The sequence below is a fragment of the Malania oleifera genome, chromosome 12, assembly GCF_029873635.1.
Source record: "Malania oleifera isolate guangnan ecotype guangnan chromosome 12, ASM2987363v1, whole genome shotgun sequence".
NCBI lineage: Eukaryota > Viridiplantae > Streptophyta > Magnoliopsida > Santalales > Ximeniaceae > Malania > Malania oleifera.
Genome location: NC_080428.1, coordinates 65,597,568 through 65,615,223, shown reverse-complemented (window position 1 = coordinate 65,615,223; position 17,656 = coordinate 65,597,568). Strand labels below are relative to the sequence as shown.

Below are 17,656 nucleotides of genomic sequence, written 5' to 3'. Positions count from 1 at the left end.
GAGAGACCACGACAACATCAACGTCATCATCAACAGTACACAACCACACCTCTTCATAGCTCGTAGCCACAACCACCTCAAGCTTCATTCTTGTCTCAAGATTCCTAAGGATCAACAAGCTTGTTCGTGGTGTGATCGACTACTCGTGTGTCTTGGTGTTTGACATTCCGAACCTTTTGGTAAGCTTGTTTCAATTCCTTGTTTTTGACCATCTAAAACAGCCCCTAAAAGTTCCTTGTAAGCCTTGAAACTCTACCCAAATCCTTGATTGAAAAGCCTTGTTCATTCTCTTTGATTTTCAACATGAACATGCTTTCTAGTACCATGCTTAGGGATATTTGATTTTTATGCTAGGACTTGTGATCTAAGACTTCTAATATAACATTTTTTAAAGTGAACTTGATTACTTGAATGAAATGATCAACTAAGAGCTTTTGAACCAAATCATATAAGTTTTCAAAATATCAACAACTTGTGATCATTAGAATATGATTGTGATGTTCATGCTTGGTTAATTCAATTCTTCTCATAGATTGTGATATTGTGTGTTCTACAAAGAGGGTCAACCGTAGGACTAGGGCTACTTAGAACCGTCTGACATCAGGGAGCAAGCTATGAACATAGCATCACTCCACAAAACTTTGGGGACATTCATTTGATACAATAGGGTACGAGTGACTTGAAGAATATGTCTGTTTTTCCGCTCTGCAACCACATTTTGTTATGGAGTGTGGGCATAAGAGGACTGATGGATCATATCTAGTCATATAAGTACTGAATTGGGTTCTGAAGTACTCCTTAGCATTATCACTATAAAGTATCCTAACTGGCATATCAAATTGAGTCCTTATTTGGGAACATAAGGCACAAAAGATATCAAACAACTTGGAACGATCTTTCATTAAATATAACCAAGTCATCCTAGAGTAGTTATCAACAAATGTAACAAAGTACCGAAACCCCAACTTTGATGTGACACGACTAGGACCCCGAATATCCAAATGGACTAGCATGAAAGGACTAACCACTCATTTGTTGACTTGGGAAGCAAAGGGAACACGATAATGCTTGCCTAACTGAAAAGACTCACACTCAAGATTAGACGTAGAACTCAATGTAGGAACTAGCTGTTTCAACTTGTCCAAGGATGGATGACCAAGGCAACAATGGATTTGAAGTGGTGTACCTCCAACTATGTAGGCAATGGGTGGAGAAGGCAACTCAAACTAGTAAAGTCCGTGAGCCATACATCCTGTGTCAATTGTCTTTCTTGTTTTCAGATTTTGAATAATCACAAAATCAAGAAAGAATGTGACAGATTAATTTAGTGACTTTGTAAGCTCACTAACTGACATGAGATTTGTTAATGGTTATTTAATCATTTGATTTTATTATTATGTTTTAGAGTTTTGTTAGTAATAAGTGTGAGTAAGGGTATTATGGTCATTGCCATTGTACTTGACATATATTATAAATAGAGGGAGAGACCTATCATTTTTTTAGGTCTTCCATTTCACCCAATTATTCAATATGGCATCGGAGCAAGATTTTGAGACCTAAACCCTAATTGTCACAGCCACCATCGAATGGAAGCCCAAAACCCTAAATTTTCTGCATGTCTACCATTGTAGAAGAACTTCCAGCAATGCTATAGTCCTAAAAAAGGGACAGCAGCTGTCAGAAGCTAGAGAAGTTGCAGGAAAATTCCTGGGCGACACTGGCAGTTTAGGAACACAAGATCTACAGAAGATTTTGCAAAAAGAACACCATAGTCACCCATAGACATTGCCGATCTGCTCCCTATTGGAATCTTATCCCCAGTAGTTTCCTTACATGTTCTCACCCCCCGGTCAAAGGTTGCTAGGGCCGACCTCACGTGCCATCACGTGAAGCGAAATTCAGGCCTGTTTCTGACCTGAATTCTTCCAGCAGGGCTCGAATCCTTCTATAAACATATTATTGAATTTTTTGTGATGTTTTTTGTTCAAAGATCATACCTTTTTTAGTTTCTCATTTACGACATCCGTGAAATGTTTGTTTGGTGCTTCTCGAAGTTGTTTGTCAATGTTTATTGAGTTTACTGAGCCTGAAAGTGGTATTTGCTGTGTTTTTTGATGGGTACATTGTGTGCTTGTGGTTTGCATAAATTTTTGAAGGTTGTTTATGTTGGGATTGAGTTGGTGAATTTGAAAAACATGGTGCCCACTGTGTTTTTTTGATTTGATGCTCTATTGAGGTTGTATTTGTGTTGGGACGGAGTTCCCAAATCCCTAAAGGTTCATGTACTATTGTTGTTTCAAAGGAAGAGTGTTTAAAACCATCTATATATCATTTGGTATCTCTCCCACTAGTGTCATTGGGTAATCGACTATGATGCTACTGACCATATGACAGTTACACCAATTTCTTTTCTACTCTCCAAGTATTCTACAAATCTACCTTGAGTTACCCTTGTTAATGGGTCCACTACTACTGCTAAGGGAATAGAACAGTATACCCTACTCCCTCCATCTCTCTTTCTTCTATTCTCTACATTCCGAAATCTCCCTTCAATCTTATGTTTGTTAGTAAAATTACGAAGTCACTAAATGGCTCTGTAACCTTCTTTCCCAATTCTGTTCTTATTCAGGATCTGAAGACGAGGAAGATGATTCGCACAGGACGTGAGGGCTGATGGACTTTACTACTTTGAGTCACTCTCTTCTCCTATTGCCTATAATGTTGCTGTCACACCACAAGTTACCGTTGTTGGTGGGTCTACTATTGCTGTTAAGAGGATAAGAATAATAAATCCTACTCTTTCCCTCTCCCTTTCTTCTGCTTTATACATTCCTAAATCTCCTTTCAATCTTGTTGAGTAATTGGGTGAAATAGAAGACGCAAACACAATGATAGTTCTCTCCCTCTAATTATAATATATGTCAAGGACAATTGGAATGACCATAATACCCTTAATAACTCACACTTATTACGAATAAAACTTTAACACATAATAATAATACTAAATGACTAAATAACCATCAACACTCCCCCTCAAGCTAGAGCATATATATCATATGCTCCTAGCTTGTTACAAATGAATTTCACACAAGCACCTCCCAAGGCTTTAGTAATAGTGATCAAATCAGCAAGCTGAAACTCATATTTCACATAAGTGGTTGTAATGAGCTTCTGTAGGAGTTTCTCACGAATAAAGTGGCAATCAACCTCAATGTGTTTTGTCCGCACATGGAAGACCGGATTGGAGGCAAAATGAATAGCAGCTCGATTATCAAACATCAACTCCATGGGTTGAGAATGTGGAAAACCTAATTCTTTCAACATGTTCTTCAACCAAACAAGTTCAACATGTAGTGTGCACCATAGCCCTATACTCTAACTCAGCACCCGACCTAGCCACCATAGTTTGTTTCTTACTTTTCCAAGACACCAAATAACTACCAAGAAAGACACAATACCTGATTATGGATCTCCTATTAGAAGGTTCAATTTATCCCTAAATATTAGTGTGACCTAAATCCTAATATAAGAGACCTATTCTAGGTGCACCTTTTAGATTTCTCAAGATGCAAAATACTGCATCCTAGTGACTTTTTCTTGGAGAATCAAGAAGCTGGCTCACAACAATTGTTGCGAAAGATTTATCTGGTTGAGTGACTGTGAGATAATTCAAATTTTCAACAAGTTTGATATCGTCCTGTGTTGGGCAACAAATCACCCATATCTGGAACTAGCTTGCTATTAGGATCCAAGGTGCATCAACGGGTTTGGATTCCAACATTCCAATCTCATCGAAAAGATCAAGAACATACTTCCTTTGTGACAAGACAGTTCCAGTATGAGATCTCGATACTTATACACCCAAGAAGTACTTCAATGGTCCCAAATACTTTGTCTGAAACTTATTCTATAGGAAATGCTTTAGGCTCTATTCATCTTGATCATCATCATCACTAATCACAATATCATCTGCATACACAATAAGCAAAATCCTTCCGGATGGAGTATGATGATAAAATATAGAGTGATCTATTGCACACCGTTGAAGACCAAATTCAAGTACTACAACACTAAAATGACCAAACCATGCCTTCGAAGACTATTTTGAATGATATAGTGACTTCTTGAGTTGACACACTAAGCATGACTCCTGTTGAGCAACAAACCCAGGTGGTTGCTCCATATAGACCTCCTCATGAAGATCACCATGTAGGGAAGCATTCTTCACGTCTAATTAGTGCAAAGGCCAATGGTAGGTTGTGGCTAAGGAGATGAACAAACGTATTGAGGCAAGTTTGGCTACAGAGGAGAACGTGTCTAAATAGACCAGGCCATACACCTGAGTATATCCCTTGGCAACAAGGCGAGCTTTCAATCAAGCTAGGGAACCATCTAGATTAACCTTCACAATATACACCCAATGACAACCAACCATAGACTTATCATGAGGGAGATGTACCAAATCCCAAGTATCATTATCCTATAGAACACGCATCTCTTCTATCATTGCATCCCCCCACCCAGAATGGGATAGGGCTTCAGAAATAGACTTAGGAAGAGCAATAGAAGATAGGGTACTAACAAAACAGTAGTATGAAGGTGACAAGAAATCATAAGAAACAAAATTAGAGATTGGATATTGGGTACAAGTGCGTTTAACTTTTCGAACAACAATAGGACGATCAACCACTTGGGGAAGAGAATCATCTGACGAGGAAACTAGAGGCATAGAAGTGGAAGCTGGTGGAGGCCCTCCTTTGTTGAGTCATCGTGTGTACACTTGCATATTGGGACGATCGAAGCGATGAGAAGGACTCAAACTAGATGAAGAAACAAGAGGACTAGACAAAGGACATAAGTTAGGATCGGGAAGGCTAGGCAGAAGAAAAGACTCATCAAGGTCGACAAAATTCAAGGAATTAAAATAGTATGGTATAGACTCAAAAAAGGAGAAATCAGCAAAGACAAAGAATCGATGTGAAGTGGAATTGTAACATCTATATCCTTCCATTTCGATTTCGAGGGTGATGGAAATCGGAAAATTTTGACAATTTCGTGGAAATTTAAGACCATGCTAGTAGGAAGGATACCAGATGACATATAGATTGTAAGATTTCCTTTTTGGGCAAAAGACTCGATGTGACAAGATGCTTGTTGAGATGATTGATACTGTAGAAACCTTGAGTTTTCCTCTGATATAGTCTATTGGAATTGGTGTGATCTCAAGGGGGGGGGGTGAATTGGATTTTAAAACATTTTTATCTAATTTAAACAATTTAGCTGATTCACCACAGTTCATATCCCATTCAGCATGTATACGTGTATGTAAAGCAAGTTTAACAATTAAAGCAAACATATATGTGTGCAGTATCTTATTTAAATCAAATGTGTGCATGAGAATAATGTTGAAATTAAATAAACATTCATACACATGCTGAAATTAAAGTGCAGGAATTTAAATAAGATAGAGAGAGCGACACCAGATTTGTTATCGAGGTTCGGCCAAACTAGCCTACATTCCCACCTTGGGCATACCCCCCAAGGATTCCGCTATACATGCTCACTTAACCCGGCAGAGTAAAAGCCTTTTACATCCTTTCCTTACGGGGTGAGGAAAATCCCGGTTCAATTTATGGGCTGAACCGAACCGGTCTCACTTACAGGACTGAGACTCCCCAGTTCAATTCCGAGCTGAATCGAACCGGTCTCATTTAAGACTCCCTAGTTCAATTCACGGGTTGAACCCAATCGTTACATGAAAATCATTTTTGTACATGAAAATACTTTTGAAAATACAAGTAGAAATGTACACGCTTAATTACGTTTTAAAGCATTTAAAAAATTCCAACCCGAGAGCACCGGTTGACCAGGATAGGTTCGATCGACCAAAGTTCTTGAGGTTCGGTCGACCGGGCTAAGAATGAACTGTAAGTTCGGTCGACCGGACTTGTAAGTCCGAAGGGCAATTTTCCATTTTGCGAGGTTCGGTCGACTGGGAAGTTTTGAACTAGATGGTTCGGTTGACCAGACCGTTGGGGCATCTCCCGAGGACCCTCGGTCAACTAGAGCGTTGGCGTACATTTTTCTCTCGGTCGACCAGGAAGTCAAAATGTTGACTTCAGGAGGGTTCGGTCGACCGGGCTGTGGTCAATTGGTTGACCTGAACCAGGTTCGGTCAACTGGGCTGAAAATACACTTGAAGGTTCAGTCGATCGAAGGTGCACATTTTTGTGCATTTCGGTCCTATTTCAGCCAATAATCACCCTATACAAATGACTAACACATATAAGTGCAAGAGTGAGTCTCCTAGGGTCATTCTAGGTCTTTTTGAGGACACTGAAAAAATTCAGTGTCGGTCGTCCTCGTAAACTTCGTTTTAGCCCCAATTTTGACCCTAAAGCTATTCCAAAAACTTTGTATGATTTTTGTTTTTATAGAAAAAGGTTTTTGGTGAAATGTGCTGGTCCCTAGGGTCTATCTACGGTCGTTCTGAACATTCAAACACATCATGCAGATGCATGCATTATTACAGACCAGAGATATAAAATTAAATGCATATACAAATCAAAATTAACGTCTTAGTCTTTTGCTCTTCAGTCTTCATGGAATACGCTAGGAGAGTGTGAGCTTTATGTTATTACTGGCATCCATTTTTCGGTATCTTATGTTTATGCAGAAATAAAGACCTGTTCACACACTAAAAGCACACATAAGATACTGGTGTTTTGTCACCATCAAAACAGGGATCAGACTCAAAAAGTCAGCATAGTCACAGTATGCTGTTCACTCAAACAAGTGGCTAATGAAGGAACCATACTTTTGGGATTTGCAAACTCCATCCCAACATTTACAAACTCAGACCAATTATCATAAGATTAATTGTTGGAACAATCGGAACAACCACGAACTAGGTGAGCCACCATGAACAAGTCACAATTAAATTAGTGCATGGCTGCCACAGCACCAAGAAACTTAGACGCAGCCTCAAGAAAGCAACACACAGCACTGGAACAATTGGAGAGGTGAACCACTAAAACTACCATGGAGAAATCACCAACTAACTTATATAATACTGCCACAGCCTCATAAAAACAGCTTATGAGCACTGCTGCTGCTCCAAGAAAGTCACCGATGACTGTTACTAACACCGAACAACAACTAACGAATTATCACGAGTGCATGCTCACAACAAAGATTGGATCTTTGAGCAAAACACATGTCCAACAGCTTGATATTTTGATATATGGAAGGAATTAGAACATTGAATTAAAAAACACAGCAAATCCACTGTTTCAAACCCAATAAACTCAATAACCATTGATAAACTGCTTCACGAAGTATCAAACAACCATTCCTTGGGTGCCACACTTGAGCAATTAAAAAAGGTGATATATTTGGGCAAAAAACATCACGCAAAATTCCAATAACATGTTAATAGAGGAATTGGATCACTGCTGGATGATTTCAGGTCAAACCATGCCTGAAAATAGCTTCACCTGCCAACATGTGGGGTTGGCCCTGGCAGCCTTCAAATGGTGCGTGAGAGCACGTGGGACACTGCCTGGAGATGGGATTTCAGTAGGGGGCATATCGGCAGTGTCTTTGGTTGACTATGGTGTTTTGCAAAATCTATTGTGGATTTGATGTTCTCGAACTGGCAGTGTCGCCCAGAAAATTCCAGCAACTGGTCTGACTTTCTGTTGCTGCTGGCTGTTTTCTAGGGTTATAGTATTGCTGAAAAGTCTTCTATGATGATAGACATGCAGCAGATTTGGGTTTTAGGCTTCGGTTTTTATCGTGGTGGTAACAATTAGGGTTTAGGTTTCAAAATCAGGCTCTGATACCATGTCGAATAATTGGGTAAATTGGAAGACCTAAACTCAATGATAAGTATTTCCCTCTATTTATAATATATGTCAAGTACAATTAGAATGACCATAATACCCTTACTAACTCACACTTATTACTAACCAAACTCTAACAATTAGTAATAATGCTAAATGACTAAATAACCATTAACAATGCATATATCTTGTGTATTCAGCACATAGTCACTCTTAATTGGTTTCTAACTTGTTTTCAAATGACGATTTAGAAAAATGAATTCTTGCCTATGTCTAGTGCCTCCATTGAATTTTAGATGGGTCACGGCCAGTCACATGCTAAAAACAGGGACGTGACATTATGTGGTTACTGGATCAGGTTATGAGTTTGATGTATCTGTTGTGATAAACACTGGTCTGCCTTACAGAGAAAATCTATTCCAAATGTCTGGGACTCTGAGGTGCAAAATCCCTTAAAATTGTGTGCATTAAACTGTTAATAATTCACCTGGTTGGTTTAAGCGGTGATGGGACTAAGTAGACACAAAGTCACATATTAGTTTGCAGAGAGTATAGGATACACAAAATACTCACACTCACACACACGCACACGCAAATAAACATATGTTTCCATTCCATAATAGAATTATGTTTTACAGTTGTAACAGCTGTTTTTTCCAAATGTTTCATTATGTGACATTGTTAAATTTGGCTGTAGGCATCATTTTTCATTGCTTATGTTGTCACATCAGGATGGACAAGCACTGCCTCAGAACTCTTTCGCACAACCCCTTTCATTTGCAGTTTAATAAGTAAACCCTGTAGAAAAAGTACAGATGAAGAGCTTGAAGTTCCATCTTTTCCCTACCACAAGGACACTCCAAGAGCTCTATTCTTTGGCCTTCTTGGTATAACATATTTCTTTCTAGCTCCACTGATTCTGCCCTTCCTTTTGGTTTACTTCTGTATTGGATACATCATTTACCGGAACCAGGTTAGTTAAGAATCTCTCTTTCTATGCACACACACAAAACACATGTATGTATGCATGAATGCATATAACCAGGTTCATTAGGTCTCTGTCTCTTTCAAATCAAACACAGACAGATGTATATATATATTTATTATTTACTATTTTTTTTTTCTTTTTTGATTGACACTTTTTCAACTATATTGCTCTCTAGTTATGTCAAAATTCTGTCTGGAGGAGCATATAATTTATGTCAAATGAATTGAGGATCAAAGAGCGTGTGTTTCATTTGATGTTGTTGCATTGGTTCTTTTAAATTGTTGGAAACATGTTCATCATTCTTCAAAATGTGTGTGAATTGGATTTAAATCATTGATAACTTCAGTTTTATTTGATTTTATTCAAGGTAATCTGATGGGGCAACCATTTGATGCTGATTAAAAAGTACACCATTACTCTGCCTGGTCATTGTAGTAAATATCATTCTATAGACTGCTTGAAAGATGTCTGAATTTTTTTAACTGCAATGCAGGTTCATGAAGTTAATTTATTGGGAAAGCAAGTATAATCATTTTTTATTTTTCAATGTGAAAAAGATTGAGAACAGTCTCTGTTCTTTGCTTGTTGCACCTCACTACTATGCAGGTGGCAAAAGTGAAAGCATCAACAAGTTGCCTAAGAAACTTTTTTATGGGTGCATGTATTCATGCATTTGTAGATAACATGAGTTATAAAGCCCTTTTTTCTTTCTTTGATGTTCCCAGAAAAAAAATTTATCAGTCTTTGATGCAGTGTGTTTAATAGGTTGCAGTTCCCAAAGAGTAAATGGTGAATTTTGTTTCCTGCAGTTAGAACTGACCAATTTTGGGAAATTTCCATACCTTTCTCTATAAACCTATAAATTGCAAACCTTTGGAAATTACTCAAATTAGACTTACCCCTGTTTTTCCTAGAGAGACTCAGCATTAAATAAGTTTTGACTGGAAGATTACAGCAAAAAAAAAGTTACTGCAAAATCTGTCTCTGCAGAGTATTTTTCTATAAAATCTTGTAAGTTGAGTTCTTTACTATCTTGTATTTTACTAGTCATTGCATTTTAGGTAATTGTAGTACTATTAATTTAGTAGGAGCTTATAAAAAAGGAGGGTAGATAAGAAGTCAGTTTTTTGATGCATTTTCCCCTTCAAGAATGAAATAGCAGAGCATAACTCCCATTCCTATTTCCTCTGCTTTGTTGTGTACTTAATATTTCTGTCATTCTTGTCTTCTACCTCTTCCTCCCACCTCACTCTTTCAACAAGGTATCAAAGGACTGTTTTTAAAAGAAAATGAAACATTCAGGAATTGATCTTTTAATGTTTCTCTCCGTGCCTTATTTCTAAAGTTTCTCAATGTATTCCTTTTAAATTTTTTGGGGGAAGACACTAACCTCTGTTTGGGAAAAAGGTGCGGACCTCCCTTGAGATATCAAAAATCCAGTGGCCCTTGACATTTGATTCTGGGACAGATACCCCTTTTGTCAATTTACCATCAAGTAGACAAGTAAAATTTCAATAAATTGACTATTATGCCCTTGAGACACATTAACTAGTATAAATATTGTTCAAATATCCAAAAATTTATGTAATCCTCCCCTTAAAAGGTGTGAACTCAATCACAAGGGATGCATTTCTTTCAAATATACAAAAAAGCTATGTGGTCCACCAAAAGGGAACTCCATCACTAGACATGAACTTCTAGCCATTGCTTTTTTTTTCAATTTATGCATGTCAAAGGGGAATAGGACAGCATAGTCAATTTCTTGAAATTTGCTTGGTTACTTGATGGTAAATTTATGGTGGGAGTGTAAATGTCCCAGAGATTAGAAGTCAAGGGAGGTCCGGAGGATTTTTGAAATTTTAAAAGAGGCTTGTGTCTTTTTGCTAAACCTGAAGGGAAGTCAGTGTCTTTACCCTATTTTATTTATTTAGTTTGAACATGACTTGCTGATGATCTACAAACTTATTATGCAGTTCTTAAATGTATATGCACCCAAGTATGAAACTGGCGGCAAGTTTTGGCCTATAGTGCACAATTCAACGATATTTTCTTTGGTGCTGATGCATGCTATTGCACTGGGAATATTTACACTGAAGAAGCTCCCTCTGGCAACAGACTTAATTGTTCCCCTCCCAGTCCTGACACTTCTCTTTAATGAATATTGCCGGAAGCGCTTCCTTCCCATTTTCATTGCTTACCCTGCTGAGGTACGTTTCCCATGGTAATATTGTTATCGCTTTTAAAGTTGCAAAATTTTTTGTGCACAGAATGTTATCAAAGTGCGGAATCAAGTCATCAAGACATCAAAATATTGAGATTTGCTCTGACAAACAGAAACATTTTTGCATATTATAAGAGTTCATATGATAAGCTGGGAATACCACTAGTCATTCAATAGATAGGTTCATTAAAACATTAAACTGATGTGTATCACATTTATCAGAAAAATTAAAAAATAAATAAAAAGTGATGGTTTATTATCACATGAATGACCCGCAAACAGGTAACTCATATGCCCAAGGGGTACCTAGCTTTCATATTCCTTCCCCCCTTACCCTTGCTCGCACTCCTTATTTTGCAACTTTCCTTAAATTTCCAAGTGATCTTGTGGTGGTTATTTTGTTTTCAGTGTTTGACAAAGAAGGACAGAGAAGATCAGGATGATGATACAATGAATGAATTTTTTGATAAATTGGCCATAGCCTACAAAGACCCATCTCTATTTCCATTCCAGCACTCTGCAAGCACTGAGAGCCATAGCAGTCCCCTTCTCTCGTCTGCTGAAGTTTGAGGCAGGCATCTAGTCATCTTTCTACTATATTGATGGGACTTATGAGTATGGTGCATGTAATACTATCATGGTCATTTGTGATGCTAAATATGTTTTGCCATGGGCACGGTGGAATGGATTCACATGCTCCGGGTCAGCAGTCTGTTTGTGTGAGTTAGAATTTTCATTTAATGTTGAGCTGTTCACAATTCCTTTTAAGATAAAAATTTACAATTATTCGCATTATAATGATTCGATATTATTAAAGCTCGTACGAAAAATAACCCTGATTGTATTGGATTTTTTTCTGATAGAAAATTTGTCCAAGTGTCAGCTAATGTCAGGTTGCAAGTTTTTTTTTTTTTGGGATCTTGTTTTAAAACTTACCAGAATAACTGAAACTCTTTCGTTCAACTTTCTGGGGCAAGTTTATCTGCCTGATTTTTTTCCTATTGAATTGAAAATAAAATATCTAAATATTTTCCTTCAATTTTTGGAAGAGATCCTGGTTTTTATATATTCAGAATCCTCTTTTGTCATCGTCTTCATTTAAATTTAGTCTATCACCACTCTTATCCTCCACCCTAATTGAGAGACAGATGCCAAAATTTGTTTTATTTTATTTTCTTTTTTCTTTTGTTTTGGTGGGTTGGAGTGGAAGTATATGTTTCCTTTGATAGTTTATTAAAATTATTAAAACATGATTTTAATTTTAATTTGTTTTAAGAATTAAAATTATGTTGCAGTAAGACATTGGGAGTAATGGGATATGTTGCACTTTGATGATCAACTCAGCTATTCAAGAAGAAAATGTCTTTATAAAATGCTTGGTGATTGAAATGTTATGATATTGTGAGTTCTTGACTCTGTTTTATATATTAACTATACATGGTTTTGTCTTACTTATGGGTGCAAAATTGGCTTCTTTAGTTGCAATGACAGTGAGGCTGAAGTTCTCATCTCGAAGGATTCTAAAATTAGTTTTATTATTCTGTACATGAATTGAGTAGTGAATCCAGCGTATTACAGACAGATCAAATCCAAACACATCGAAAAGAAAGGGAAAGGGCTAAAACTGAAATATAAAAGATCAGCACTAAAAAAAAAAAAAAGAAAAAAGATGGCCAACAATTGCATCAGTACTTGATGGTGGCAGATTTTGCTAACTGGCTTTCCAAGTGTTAAGAAACCAAGTCTGACTTTCCCAAATTAAGAAGAGGGAAAATTGTTACCATTAGTTATACACAATTACCATTCAATTGGATTGTTCTGTTCTTGAATTCTCTCCCACTGTTCTTGGGAATAATCATATTTTTTTGATAGGAAACTTGAACTTATTGAGGAACAAAGGGGCAGCAACCAGCATAGGACCCTTCTAATGAATCAAAAATCTTCTAATCATTAATTAGAATCTCCTCCAGTGCTCCCTCTTGCTCTTTTGAATGGTTGAATCCCTGTCAAACAGATGTGGCCCAAGCCTTTTCACATGCCAAAACAGTTCAAGCTGGAGTAGAATGACTATGTACGGAATTGGAGAGAGAGAGAGAGGGAGAGGAAGAAGAAGAAGAAGAAGAAGAAGAAGAAGAAAATGATGATGATGATGATGATGATGATGATGATGATGCTATTGGATTACCCTTTTACCATTTCTCTTTTCAATTTGTGGATGCTCTTTTACCACTTTCCACCCAATATTGCAGAAGAGATGGCAAGGCCAATAGAGGAATATAACTATGTGGATAACACATCATTGGTGAGAGTTACTAAAGAGAACAAATTCTGAGAGGAAGTTCTCACTTAGTTTCACCATGTGCTACCAATGGGGTTTCAAAGTGTCCAGGAATGAAGCTTGGATCAAGAGATGCTGAGCACTAATGTAATCTTTAGAAATACGTGAAACATGCAGTGAGAGAAGAACATGTTCAGGTGGTGGTGCAAACACACAAATTCCAACAGATACAGTTCTTCCCCCATTAGTATTTTGAGCAAGGAATGAACCCAAATCTCTCTTGGTAATGGTGTATCCCTTGGATTCCCGTTTGCTTTCTTATTTAGTGGCTAGACTGCCATTGAATTGTTCTGTTGCAGATCATGATCCTGATCAATTGCATAGAAATTCATAGGATCTTGGACTTGATTCAATATGATCTTTATTTCGCAACAATTAGAATTTTTTTTTTTGTTTTGGAAACAAGTTAAGAGACATTTTACAGCACTTTGGGCCTTGCCCCCAACCTAGAAGCTTGTCAAGAGTATAACTCCTGTCTTCAGCAGCCAACCAAGTTAAAAGGAATGCTTGGTGATGCTGTGTTTGAACCAAATGCACTGAGCCCAGTTCACATATGGGGATTTCTCCCTTGAGTAGTCTTTGGCAGCAATTAGATGTTATTTACCCACTAGAGAAAAAGATGACTACAGTTTTGCAACAGCCGCAGAATCCTATTTTCGATCCATGCATGATTGGTGACCATAACTTTTGTAAATCGTCCATGTTAAAGTTGTCTATTTTGTTTTTAGTTTTGAAGTTTGGTTGCTTGTACAATCATGAATGCACTTGGATCTCATTGATGCTTATCTAACCTTTATCCAACTCTCATTCATACTTATCAAACTTGAAAACTTTTTCATCAGCCATGTGCCCATTTTCATTCATGCTTTCAAATTCAGTGGACTTGTGTGAAAAGAATTGCAGTCGACATATTTGAACTTAAATATAAACAAATTGGGCCCTCTTCATGCTTTGTGATAATTGTTCACCCAACTCAAGGATTTAAAAAGGAAGAATGGTTAATTGTGGGAGGGGATTCTCCCACACCGTCTGGCCAGTGAAAGAACTTCAGTTGCCCACTTGGGTGCACTGAGTTGCCCAAGAATTTATCCCATCCATGTTAAAAACCATGAGAATTATATCTTATAGATATTCTTTTAGTGACGGGTAATCGATTCGATTTTGATTAGAACTAGATATCAAATCTAATTTATCCTTTTTTTTTTTGGGTTCTATCTATTGGAGGCTCACGGGATTAAATTACACAATGTGAAGTAGCCCATCTTTTATTTATATATGCTTTTCACCATTTCTTAGGATTTGAGTTAGGATCCCTAATGCAAACGTATTAAACAACCAATGAAATATCCCCTAAGAGATTATCGATCTTTGAATTTGAATATCGACCCCAAATCAATAATTATGGCGGTTTTTTTTTTTTTTTCCTAAAAAATATACCATGGTTTAGCTGCTCAGGTTAAATGGTTTTGAAAAATATATTTTTCTTTACTAGAAAAAATATATAGCTATGTTACCACTGCGAATTCTTTTACAGGCCTAATTTGCCATCTTTTGAAGCGAAAAGTCTAGTAAAGAGCTTTACTATAGGGCAACAAGTAATAACTTGAAGCCTTGAGTTGTTAGTCTACGACTACTGTTGCTTATTACAACAGTGGATTTACTTTAGTTAATTTATGGACTAATATAAGATTTTTATCTTTACCAATTTGGCAAAAAATTAAAGTTACTTTTTTCTTAAGCTTTGTGCATGTGTATTTTTTTCACAAATTAATAGCGCTAAGTAATTAATAATAAAGAAAATCAATGTCAATTTTATAGTAATTATACATTGAAATAGTTTAATGTAAATTTAGTACTAAAATTTCATAAAATTTAAAAATGAAATAAATTTGCTTAATTAAATATATTATTATTTTTAAAATTTTAAGTTAGGATTTTCCTAAAAAGAATTTCTAGACCTACCTAATCACCTCCAAATTGCCAATAAATCACTCCAATGGTTCACAATCAAATTTCCATTGAGATTTGAACTCTCATCTCTTGTGGGGATTATCACTTGGCTCAACGCTCGAGTCATCCACGCAAATCAAAACAAAAAACTCGAATTCATGTCCTCAAATGAGTGTAATGTATTTCCTTTTAGAAATATCAAATTAAACAAAGCTACTCGTAGCTCCTCATTATTATTCAGCTAAAAAGCATTTGGTTGTTTGAAATCAAAAATAGGTTAGTCAAATCCTAATAATGTGTTTGGACAATTTAAGAAAGTAGAATCATATTATTGTTGTAGTGCACTTGGCAATATTATTTTATAATATTGTTATAAATCATTAATTTTTAATATTGTAATATTTCATATAATGAAGGAAGAAAAGTTCAATAAAAAAAAATGAGAGAAGGGTGTTTAAAAAAAAAAAAAAACAGAACCACCTCATTTTCATTTCTCAGTTTAGTTTCCGCTCTTCTCCTTGTGAATCAAATTCTTTCAACAATAAAAACTCAATTCGTTATTTTCTAAAATTTTAAATTTTTATAATAAAAAATTGGAAACTTATTGGTATTTTTTTTATTTATTATATGATTTTTGAAATATTTGAAAAAAAAAAGTATCTGTGATTTTGTAATTATTTTTAAAAAATTAGAAATAAAAAAAAATTAATTTCCCTAACTGAATGCAAATCTTGAAAATTGAAAAATATGTTAATATTTTTATAATTATTTAACAAATTAAAATGAAAGATTAAAACTATTTTCTACAACTAAATAGCTCTTAATATTTTTAAACAAAACAAGAGATAAAAATATACCATCATAAGATTGACGACCGTTTAATAAACCACCATGAATGATATCTAGAATCTACAATTTCCTTCGAGAAAAGTAGGCTTAGTGGTTTATTAAAAGGAAATTGGATTTAAATTATAAAGTAATAATTTAAATTAATTTTCAAGAAACCAATGCATTGAAAGTTAAGCCTAGAGCTATCAAGATTCTTAAGTGCCTCAATTACTTCAACATTTATTGGCTCAATGCTTAGGGCATTTACAAGGAAAATGATCATTCATGTTTGCCTTTTTGACAATCAAACTTCAATTTTTAGAATCTATATGTTAATAGTCAAATAGTGGAGATATGATTTTCCATTACATGGTGCATAAATAATTAATAATTTTTTAAATGAAATTATCCCTATAAACTTACGAATCACGCAGACATCCTAGTTAACTTAAAAAGACTTAGCTAGGTTATAGAGATCGATTTTTGTTGAATTTGTAATATTTGGTTATATTTTTGAATGCTTATACACTTTGATACAGTTTCAATTTTTTATTAATTAACGGGAAAATTCTTGGAATTTTTTAAATTATTAGTTGATAGTGTTTTATTTCAGTTTTATGCTAATTTAATATTTTTGACACTTATTTCAATTAGTTTGTTATATGACTATTGAAATCTTCAATATTACAAAAATCTAATTCTATTTTATGTTGATGATAATGGAGATTATTAGCAATTTTGAGTATTTTCTACTAGAGCTTCGTTAAAAAAAAAAAAAAAAGAAAAGTAACTTTATTATTTTTTTAAAATTTTTTTGACAGATCGATAGACTAGTAATTTTACTCTATTAAAAAATGAAAGAGAAAATAAATTAAACAAATAAGACTAAACTATTGTGAAAAAAGTAAAAATATATTAAATATTATATCAAATAAATTTTAACGGTAATATTTGTGACTTTTAAAATCCTTTTGCATAGTAAGTATTACGGACATCTACATGTGGGTTTTTGAAATATTATAGCAATGTAATTCCTTTAATAGCCTATGATATTTATGTGTAGTGTTACATAATAGCTTGATAGTTTATCTATTAATAAATATATTATAAATATCCATTCAAAATAAGTATAATCACAGCAAGATATACCGGAGAAATATATTACTATTTTGTAAAATAAGAACTGAAAATTTCCTTCTATATAATTGTTTGTTCACAATGACTCCACCAACTTATCGGAATTAAATAGTGATCACTTATTGGGCATAGTACTCTATTATATTTTACACCCAATTTAATCTGATTTTTTTTTTTCTATTTGGGATTGATATAATTTTAACAATTATATATTACTGGGAAGAAGACAAGACACACTACATATATATATATATATAAATGTGATTTTTATGAAATAGATTCCTTAACTTTATGGGATTACCTCAATCTGCTGAAATTATTAAAATAAATGATTCATAATCCTACGAGTG

General features: G+C 35.2%; 1 protein-coding gene across 3 annotated transcripts in view; it reads left to right on the top strand.

Annotated features, from left to right (window-relative positions):
- The window catches only part of LOC131143745 (CSC1-like protein At1g69450), a 96,663-nt gene extending 84,780 nt beyond the window's left edge, over window positions 1-11,883 (top strand). For 2 of the 3 annotated variants that reach the window (XM_058092035.1, XM_058092038.1), the window contains 3 exons: window positions 8,542-8,817; window positions 10,806-11,039; window positions 11,462-11,883. In XM_058092035.1, the coding sequence (XP_057948018.1) occupies window positions 8,542-8,817; window positions 10,806-11,039; window positions 11,462-11,623 (672 nt within the window). In that variant the 3' untranslated portion in view covers window positions 11,624-11,883. The remainder of the gene's footprint in view (window positions 1-8,541; window positions 8,818-10,805; window positions 11,040-11,461) is intronic. The other variant, XM_058092037.1, reaches the window with a different exon arrangement.
- The last annotated feature ends 5,773 nt before the right edge of the window (window positions 11,884-17,656 follow it).